Below are 10855 nucleotides of genomic sequence, written 5' to 3'. Positions count from 1 at the left end.
CGCTCGAATTTTTCCTATTATACGTTGTATTTGCTACATAAAATTCAATAGTGTCGGGCGACACCGTTGTTCAAAGTGTGGCTCCGCCATTGTATGCCATGCCACCGCCGTTGTCGTCTTGTGGAACGGGAAACACCTGAAGAGGTATCGATGGTGCATGCTGGTGTGATGCTCTTGGAGGAGAAAAGACTTAAGAGGGAAAGAAGTGGAAAGAATTAACAGGGTAATGGTGAAGAAAAAAGAGTGAAAGAAAGACAGTAGATGAGACAAAAAAATTGGGCTAAACCAATAAAAAGACACAAAATTGAATAGTGTTTTTGTGTCTATATAGGGTAAATTATAATTTATAACCACTTAAATTAAGTGGATAAGTAATGTATTCTAATTCTCTATTAGTTTATAAATGATTCAAGTTTTTCTTGTTATTTGGTTTTCAATAGTTTTCTTTTTCTTACTTATGGTTTATCATACGCATTTGAACTTAAAAGGATATCGTCAATGACCTCTGTCTCAAGTGATAGGAGTATTTAAGTTCTTCTTTGAAAACTCAAGTTCAATTCTAATTTGGTGTATAAAAGAGTGAGAATTGGTGGACAGTGATAGGAGACCCAGAAACCTGTTACTGAGTTTTTCCTGGATTGGTGATGGACGACTCAGGTTACTCTCGAAGTACTTCGTTTGTCCAGTGGATGTTCAAAAGTGCTCGAGATTGATTCTTTCCCGTTAAAAAAGAACGATATCATTACTATACAATTTATGCCCCCAATTTCTGGATTTTTCACTGCCCGATGGACTTATCTATCTGCCACAAATGCTGTTATATGGTTATCCCAATAAAAGACTACGTACCCTCTTTACCAAAAGTAGCAATTCACCACCCCAAAACATGTACAACAAATAATGCACAATGTACACCAACAAAAGCTTTAAACACCATCTTTGACAAAAGCCTACATCACTTTACCAACCGGCTCATGTCTCCCAAAAAAACAAAAATACCATCTTTACCAATGCTAATATCATAACTTCTTACATGTCAGCAAAATAAAAAAAAAGGTCAAACGGTTAAAAGTCAACTCCCACCGGCAGCAGCAGCTGTTGTGGCAATATTATTAACGGCGGAGCTGCGGTTGCCGTAGCACGGTGATCGGAAAACATATCTCCGACATCCGAACCAACAAGATCATCCAACCCATCGAAGTTAATATCATCATCAGTATCATCCATTTTCTCCGTCACCGGAGGTAAGCTAATCGCTGGAGAATTTTCCGGTGAGAGTGTGGGCTTGTTTCCGGTGTCATCGTCGCCGGAGTTGGTGGTTTTGTTGCGGGTGCTACCGGTTAAAGAGTTAACTTGGGTTGGAACGGGGTGGGTATGTTCGCCGGTGTAGGTTATGATTAACATGCCCGGGTCGGATCTGTTTCGCTCCACTTGTTTTCGGGCCGAACAACCCTTTAAAGTGCTACATTTATAATATCCCCTGTGTTATAAAGAAATTGGTAAACATTAAAAAAGTTGTATAAAAGTTGGAAAAATATAATATCTAAAAATATAAAAAATATATAAAGTATAAACCTTGGGTATGGAGATCCTTTGATGGGTTTTTGACCGTATTTTCTCCATGACCATAAATCAGGAGGTGATCCTTCAGCTGGCACTTGGCAAACCTTTTTAATCTGATTTTTCCTGTGAATTTTTTTTTTTATAAAAATACAATCAATAAATAGATGATTTTCGTATGGACAGTTTGTTGGTGGATTTTTTTTTTTGAGAAAATTTAAGGTGGGTAAAGAGTTTTATAATCATTGAATCATGAATAGTACTGGTAAATATTTCCTAGGTAAAAGCATGTAAAAATGTAGATTGAAAGACTAATATAAACATCAATGCATCATGTATATAGTTTTGAATTCTAATAAAAAATCTAATAACAAAATGAACAGACTAACCACAACTAATATTTACTCTTTAACATCTTTATAATTTTTTTTTCTTTATAATGGAAAGAAATTTAATTATATGTATTTTTTATAAAAGATTTGGCAAATTTATAAATAGGAAGAAATTTAGTTATATGTATTTTTGTAAAAGAATGGGCAAATAAATTAATCAAAATAGTAAAATAGCTCAATTTACATTTTACTGTATTTGGGTATCTCCCACAATTTATACTGTTCATTAACATAGCCTCCAAAAAGTAAAAAGAAATCTATACATGTAAAAATTTCACCAAATTTAAAAAAAAATTATGGCATGAAAATCAATTTGCTTGAAGTTAACAAAGACCCATAAATTTTTTTGAACATCAAACAAAGACAAATAAATGGATCATAAAGAAACTGAGAGAGAATGTACAAAAAAGACAAATCTTTTTTTCTTCTTTTTTACCTTTTCTTGATCTTTGTTGCACCCTGTGCATGAGTAGTTGTACACCTAGAAATGCCCAAAGATTGCTGCTTTACCTGAAACTGTTTCTCTTGCTGCTGCTGGTGGTGGTAGTAGTTCTGGTGGTGGTATGGTGGATCTTGATTTCCTCCAAGAAAAGAGAAGCTTTGAGGTGGTGGTTGTTTTTGTAGATTTGTAAACTGAAGAGGGTTGCAATTGTAAAGATCATTCATAAACTGTTCTATACTGGTTTCACTTCTTGGTTGAAATAGATCTGGGGAAAAAGTCAAAAGGTTAATATTGTTTTCTCCATCAAAGGTTGACTTTTGTTGAGTACAACCATCCGGCGGCCCAGTGGGAGGGGTGGCGGTGGTGGTGGTGGTGGTGGCGGAGGGTACGGCGGAGCAACAACCTCTGACCACCGCCTGAAGGTCCCAATCAACATCCATGGTGAGAAGAAGATGAAGACAAATGAAGGCGCTGACTTTTGATAGTGAGAGAAAAGAGGATGTGTGAGTTGATATATTGGTGTGGGTACATTTTACTTTTATTACTATAAATATAAAAAGAGAAAAATGCCCGGATAGTCCCTGTGGTTTGTCCATTTTTCACCTTTAGTCCCTAACTTTCTAAAATTACAGCTATAGTCCCTAACTTTTGCAATTTCGTTCCCGGCTAGTCCCTGACGCGAATAGAGGTTAGTTTCTGGTGTTAAGTGGGTGCAAAATGACTAAAATACCCTTAGTAATAAATAAAACAAAAAAATAATTAATCACTTATAAACCTATCCCACCCCACCCCACCCCCACCTCTTCATTCATCTTCTACCTCTTCATTCATCTTCTGGTAGAAACAATAACCTCTCCTCCTTCTCTTTCCCCGACCACTCTTTCCGCTTCAACAACCTCTACACCTTCCGTGCCAATTACACCATCCTCTCTCTCCTCATCTTCATCCTAACCCTAATTTTCCGCCCAATCACCGCAATCATCTTCCTCATCCTCATTGCTTCCTGGATCTACCTCCTCGTCGCCAGAGACACACCGTTAGTCGTTCTCAACTTCGAAATCGGCGATCGTATGGTTCTGATTGCGTTAAGTGTGATTACAATTATTTCAGTTGCTGTTGCTGGCGTTTGGTGGAACCTGTTTGTTTCGATCTTGATCTTGGTTCTGGTGATAAGTTTACATGCGATATTGACTCCTGATGATTCTGAATCGCCGTATGGAGCTTTGCTTAATGTTGTTGATCAAGATGGACCTTCAGGTGGAGCTTACATGCAGGTTTGAAGGTTGGTTGAATTGTTGAAGAAGATCTGGTTTGCTTTACAGTTTTAGAACAGTTTAAATGTGTGGTAGTCTGCTTAAGTATTTGGTAGTCTTGGAATATGGAATGGATATTTTGTTCTTTAACTGTTTGTGCAAATTAGATTTTCAAGTCCATGGGTTTGGTTGTTGGATTTGTTTCTTCAAGTCCATGGCAGTGGCAGGGGTGGTGGGGAGTGATGGTGATGGCGGCGGCGGTGGAGTGGAGGTGACGGTGGTGGTTTTTAGTGAGACAGAGTTTTGGTCTAGAGGATGATGGTGGTGGTCGTTGATTTAGGGATGGGTGGTTGATGGTGGCAGCGGTGGTGGGGAGTGATGATGGCGGTTGTGGAGTGGAGGTGGACGGTGATGGTGGTTTTTAGTGAGAGAGAGCATAAAGATAGAGAGAGAGTAGAGAGATGTGTTTTATTTATATGTTATTTTCTTTAATGAAGGGCATTTTAGTCATTTCACACCCACTTAACACCAGAAACTAACCCCCATCCGCACCAGGGACTATCCGGGAACGAAATTGCAAAAGTTGGGGACTATAGCTGTAATTTTAGAAAGTTAGGGACTAAAGGTGAAAAATGGGCAAACCACAGGGACTATCCGGGCATTTTTCTCATATAAAAATTATAAAATTATAAATTATAAAATATAAACAAATAAAAGTGTGTGTGTGAGAGAGTGGCAGCTGGCCTTCACAAGAATTATGGTTTCTGAATATAAAATTAGGGTTTGGATTTCTTTTGCTTTATCCTTTTAGTAAAATAATATTTTGATCCAAAAGTTTGAACTTTTGTTACAAATCAGTACCATACTTTTTCTTTCTTACAAATTACCACATTAAGTTTACAAAAAAAAGTATATGTCTATGATGATAAAGTGGGTGTTTGGGTTAGCTTATTTTGGAGCAACTTATAACTTAGTGACTTATAAAAGTTGAGTTTTTTTTTTTTTTTTCTCAAACTAGTGTAGATACAAAAAATATTTACCTATTTGGTTAATTTGAAAAATATTTACCTATTTGGGTAGATTTAAAGTTTCATTATTATTTTTGTTAAAAAAACCCACAAAGCGTACTGTTGCTGGCCAGGAGCTGTTTGTCTCCCAATCTCCCATCGATGTCAACTAGCTGGCGACTTCCTGGCAACATCCCGGCGAACTGTTCCTCTCCCAATCTCCCCCAAAGTCCGATCGCGTATCATCAAGTTTTATTATATTCAAATATTAGGGTTACATTTATATTCAAATATAAATTCTTGAATTGTCATATTTTTGCAAGGTTATGTTCTTGGCTCAGAATCAAAGCCTGATCAGGTCTTGCTTCTTCAAGTTTCTAGATATTCCATTTTTAACCTCAAGTATATATCTCTAACGGGGATAAATTTTGGTTTCAAAATATATTCACAGAATTATTGTAGAATTTTTTAATATATTTTTGCAGATTTTTTTGTGGATATTTTGCAGTTTTTTTTAGAATTTTTGCAGATTTCTTTTGAATATTTCCAGAATTTTTATGAAGAAACATGTGAATTTAAGGTGAAAATTGATGTACAGTGATATAAAAAGATCGACGGTGAATAAAGGTGAAATTAATCTAATTTGACTTTGGGTAGTAAAATAATAAGAAAAGTATAAATTAGGTAAAAAATTAAAGGGATATAGAAAAGTACCCAAATAGGTAAATATTTTTCAAAGTACCCAAATAGGTAATACTTTTTGTATCTACACTAGTTTGGGAAAAAAACTCTTGTTTTTAGAGTGTTTGAGTTAACTTATACAAGTTATTTTTGTGTGTGGAGAAGTTGTTTTTGAGAAGTTAGAAATTCTAACTTATAACTTAAGTTGTTTTTGAGAAGGAATCCCAAACACCCCAAAAAAAATGGTAGAATGTGCAATATATTGTGTTGACGCCGGTTTATCCGATCTAATATCATTGTAACTTTCTCATCCTGCAAATTTTAATAGTGAATTTAAGTTTCATCATCAATAGATATGATTGATGATAATTTATTATTAGGCTTAAGACGTGGATTAAAGAAATATTGAAAACCAAAAATATAAGTCATGCATATGGTAGTAAAAGTGGTCTCGAAACTTTACGATCAAAAACCCATCAAAGAAATGGGGCAGAGGCGACCCAATTTGGATGGAACCACCCAATTTGAATAGAACCAACAACATAGTGTAAGAAAGCTTAAGGGTGGTGTAGGTGTTTGTGGAATTAATAGTGGTCAATCATGATGCTTTTGTTGCCATTATCGGATAATAGATGAGATTATGAGGTGTACGAGCGCAACACATTTTGAGAGAGAAAAGGGCCGAGTAAAAGCTGGTAGAAGATGAGGTGTATTGGAGTTCTTTTAAACTGTATGAGCATCTCTAACAATGGTGATGTGCGCATAAAAGGGTTCACAAGCCGGACATGAGTATCAGTGGAGGGGTCGTCTAGTAGGTGGTTCAAAGTATGGTGTCCTCATTTGCAAACTCGTCCGAAGGTGGGTCCAAGAGGACTGTTAGGTAATTAAAAAATGGCATGCTGAGGTGGAGGTTTATGGATGTTTGTTGTTGGAGGGCAATTGAAGAGTTTTGAGGTTTATTTGAAATATGATTTGGCATGCTATGGTGGTTTGTGAAGGTGTTTTAGGTTTGTTGTGAGAGATGCTCTAATACGTATCTTGAACTTTTCTTTTATCTTTTATTCATTGAATTATAATTATTCATTATATATTCTGGTAGCTTAATAAGAATATGTTTAGTACTATTTACGTAGTTATATGTCTTCTTCCGTTTTATTTTGACTTGCCTATATATGATTTTATATGATCATATGTTTTTTTTTCTATTTTTATTCGACTCTTTTACCTATCGAGTCGGAGGTCTTACTGGAAGCAGTCTTTCTATTCCTACAGGGTAGAGGTAAGACTGTCTATATCTTACCCACCTCAGACTCTACCTTAGCTTTGCTATTGGTGAGATTTACTGATCATGATGATGATGATGATGATGATTATATATTGTTATATGATAGTTTTGTTTACTCAAATTTTCTTTTCATTCTAACACCATAAAGTAGAAAATATCAAAAAAAAATTCACATTTTTTAAATAATCATTCACCTTGTTGTACCTTTAATACTTTCTTAAATTTTCTATACTTTTAAAAAATTAAATTGATCATGACGTCATCTTGTTTTTTAACCAACCCGACTAGTGCACTGGTATAGCAGTCAGTGTGATAACCATCTGGGTTTAAAACATTAGATATCCTAAAATACTTATTTAGATCCTTTTATTACATTTGTTGTGTTAACAAACACCAAATACCAAAAAAACTAAAACTCCAAAATACCAAAATGCAATAAACACAAAGTTTGAACTTACAATGTATGTATTTTATTTATTTATTTATCATTTGGGGCCTGAGTTTTCCTTCTTTATACAGTTGGATCGAGATTGACTTTTGAAAATGTCAAAGGGGGTACTTATTACTTACCAAACAAAAAAGAAAAAGTCAAAATGGCCCCTTTACGCTTTGACAATTTTTCACTCGTTTGTCGTATACTAATTCGTGACCGACTAGTACTAAATATTTTAGTGATATTTAAATTTTGGCACTTGCCGACAAAAGGTAACATATAAAATAAAAATTTTAAGTAAAACAAAATGGGATCTTTCTATTTTTTTATGTTATCTTCACATTCCTTACTCATTTAAAAAATCAATACAATTAAAAGCTATACTAATAGTTCTATGGCTTATATTATTTAGGGTTAAATGAGGCTTCCCTTATTCTCACATACTTTATATTTTATTTTCACACCCCTTATTGTATACACGGCCCGTATAAAATATTTTTGAATAGAAAAATATGCAGAGAATATTTTTTTTTATTTTACTATATACGGCCCGTATATAGTTATACGAGCCATATACATGTGTATACGATTTGTAAAATGTATACGGCTCAATGGATTTATTTTGTGAGGTTTTTGATGTTACCAAATATATACGGACCGTATAACTGTATACAGGTCGTATATAAGGATGTTTTTTCAAGTATCACGTTTTTTCCAGTAAAAACACAATCATTCTAGGGTTTGTAAACTCTTCATCACCTTTAACAACGTTGATCGGAACACGCCGCTTAAATCAGAGCACAAGTAGAGTAACGTTACCGATCAGTCCGTTGATTGAAACCTTAGCGACCGTAGAGATCTTTGTGTTGGTTATTTATCGATTCTGCTAGTTATCGGCAGGGATGGGTACAGAAACCACCAAGGGTGATTATGGATTGGTTACAGAAACCACTAGCAGAAGAACCCGACACGTCTTCTATGATGATCCGAAACATTCCGAATAACTAACAGAAGAACCCGACACAAACAAGTTCTCCACAGTTTGTATTTCAGATCTCTATTCGGTCATCTTTCCAAACTACAACACATGATAACTTTAAACTTTATATTGTGTGATTTGACCAGGAAATGATTGGAGGTGATTGCTACTTTTAATAAGCTGTCATAGTTGTCAAATTCGTTGCGTGTATTCATATTGTTTAGACAATAACAGATAATAAGCGGATTGTTGGACTTCTTGTCCCAAATGCACGCCTAAATTCATCTTTTTTACTCTTTTCTTCAATTTCAACAAATCTTTTCCTTTTCCTTCAATTCTAGAACATTCTCCGTAACATGAAGACGTGTCGGGTTCTTCTACTAGTGGTATTTTAATGAAGTATTGAAGATTGAATGTACAAACCGCAACCGTTTTTTTACTACGGAAACAGTTGCTATGCGAAATACAAACCGTAATCGGTTTTTAGTACGGAAACGGTGGCTATGCGAAATACAAACCGCAATCGTTTGTGACTATTTCAAAACTCATGTAGATGAAGTCAAATGTGATCAAACTTGGACATTAGACGTAAATCTTGAAGCAAATATGTAGTTCCCAATTGGTTACAGAAACCACTAGCAGAAGAATCCGACACGTCTTCTATCTAGTCTAAAACTTGAAAATGGATATGATCATGTCAAGATCTTTATCTATCATGTCATCAACCAACTGCTCGAAATCTCTTTCATTTCTCATGTTAGGGAGGATGTTCTCAAAATTGAAGGAAAAGGAAAAATGGTTGCTGATGTTTGAGAATTAAACGCATATACGTGACAAAACAAGGATCGTTCTAATAGATTAAAAGAAGGGGTTTACGGTGTTTTGGTAGGTTGAAAGAGGTGAATGGTCCTTGTTTTTCCATGTACGTGACAAAACAAGGATCGTTCTAATCATCACAGAAGACGTGTCGGGTTTGTATTTCCCATAGCCACTGTTTCCGTACACAAAACGGATGCGGTTTGCATATTCAATCTTCATTGCTTTATTAAAATTACAACACATGATAAGTTTACACTTTATAGTGTGTGATTTGACCGGTTGTCAAATTCGTTGCGTGCATTCATATTGTTGGAATTCTTGTTCCAAATGCAGTTGTAGGATCCTACTTAAAGGTCTCTCTAAAATGCTTGGAAAATTGCATCAACTCTCGTATATCAACATACTCTTCTCCAGACGCTTAGTTGTTATGAATGACAACTTGAGGGGTCTAGCTAACTTTCAGATTCAGATTCAGGAAGCAGATGATTTGTCAAAAGACATGGTCAATGTAGTAAAATGTGAGCTTTTTCATCAAGCACATCGAGATACTTTATGTTAGTTTGATTTGAATTTTGAAAGTTTGAAGCAAGTGTCTGTCTATTCAATTGAGAGGAAAGATGACCGAATAGAGATCTGAACCAACCGAAATCCACAAATTCCAACAAATTGTGTCTAATGCAAGGATCTTCGAATGCGGTGTATATTTGCTTACTCTGGAATTGGAGAACCGTTGTTTATCTGAATCAGGTTCTCAAACAAACACTACTAAAGATGATCTGGAATTGGACAACCGCAACCATTTTAGTGCTTCTCAATCAGATATTATTTATTGAATCATAACTGAAACCGTCGGAAAATAACTAAACCGAACCAACATAGTTGAAGGTGCAAGAGAATGGCGAGTTATTTCAGTTATTTCTGTTGATCCACAAATTCCAACAAATTGTATCTAATGCAAGGATCTCCGAATGCGGTGTGTACGTTAATTTTCAATAATGTTGGAAGGATTGTAGTTATAGAACCCGACAACCAACAAAATCCGAATACTTCAAACATTCTAAACCCTAACTGTGTATTTGCTTGTGTTGTAGAAATCGGTGATGAATTTGTGTACACAACTGAACGTTCATTACAACTGAACGTTCATTACTGATTTAGAATTGGAGAACCATTGTGTATCTGAATCAGGTTCTCAAACAAACACTACTAAAGAAGAGTTGGTATTGAACCAAGAATAATTCAAACATTCTAAACCCTACTTGGAAACAAACCAACAAAATCCTGATAGTGAAAAACATCAGCAACCATTTTTTCTTTTCCTTCAATTTCGAGAACATTCTCCCTGTGTATGTGCTTATGCTGTAGAAACCGGTGATGCATTTGTGTACACAACTGAACGTTCATTACTGATCTGGAATTGGAGAACCGTTGTGTATTTGCTTAATCTGGAATTGGAGAACCGTTGTTTATCTGAATCAGGTTCTCAAACAAACACTACTAAAGATGAGTTGGTATTGAACCAACATTTCCTTCAAACATTCTAAACCCTACTTGGAAACCGGTGTACATGGACTATAAACGCATGTACGTGACAACACAAGGATCGTTCTAATAGATTAAAAAGAATAAACCAAGTACAAAATCATCTGCTTTCTGAATCTGAATCTGAATGTTAACTTTGACTCATAAACCCTTGAATCCCAACGCTTCTCTAAAAAAAATTGTTTCTTTCCTTTTCATGAGGTAAAACCGGTTTCAACATCAAGGGTTGTTTTTCACCCTGTGTGAGCATTGGAAGCCCGACAAACAGTCTTGCAATTATGTCTTTTCAATCAAGACCGCATTGTTAATTTTAATGATGATTCGAAACATTCCGAATAACTAGCAAAAGAACCCGACACGTCTTCTATGATGATTCGAAACATTCATGAACCACAATGGACTCAGACTCATACTGTTCACCCTCGCCTGAGGAAAAGTTTTCCCGACGACTCAAGACAAAGC

General features: G+C 35.5%; 1 protein-coding gene across 1 annotated transcript; it reads right to left on the bottom strand.

Moving 5' to 3' along the window:
* Nucleotides 1-853: 853 nt before the first annotated feature.
* LOC110922953 (WRKY transcription factor 22) lies at nt 854-2919 on the bottom strand. Its single transcript, XM_022167148.2, has 3 exons — nt 2389-2919; nt 1576-1686; nt 854-1480 (listed from the first exon to the last, which is right to left on the bottom strand). The coding sequence occupies exons 1-3, from the start codon at nt 2832-2834 to the stop codon at nt 1066-1068; spliced, it is 972 nt and encodes a 323-aa protein (XP_022022840.1). The 5' UTR covers nt 2835-2919; the 3' UTR covers nt 854-1065.
* Between the last annotated feature and the right edge of the window lie 7936 nt (nt 2920-10855).

Source organism: Helianthus annuus, chromosome 17 (assembly GCF_002127325.2).
Source record: "Helianthus annuus cultivar XRQ/B chromosome 17, HanXRQr2.0-SUNRISE, whole genome shotgun sequence".
Taxonomy (NCBI): Eukaryota; Viridiplantae; Streptophyta; class Magnoliopsida; order Asterales; family Asteraceae; genus Helianthus; species Helianthus annuus.
Note: the sequence above shows the minus strand (reverse complement) of the source record. Positions and strands in the feature narration are given on the sequence as shown.

Bases quoted from the DNA above. Each gene is read 5' to 3' on its own strand.
- LOC110922953 (XM_022167148.2), bottom strand. From the start codon at position 2,834: ATGGATGTTGATTGGGACCTTCAGGCGGTGGTCAGAGGTTGTTGCTCC. The intron at 1,687-2,388 runs GTAAAAAAGAAG...AAAAATTCACAG, and splicing joins GCAACAAAGATCAAGAAAAG to GAAAAATCAGATTAAAAAGG. The intron at 1,481-1,575 runs GTTTATACTTTA...TTTATAACACAG, and splicing joins AAAGGATCTCCATACCCAAG to GGGATATTATAAATGTAGCA.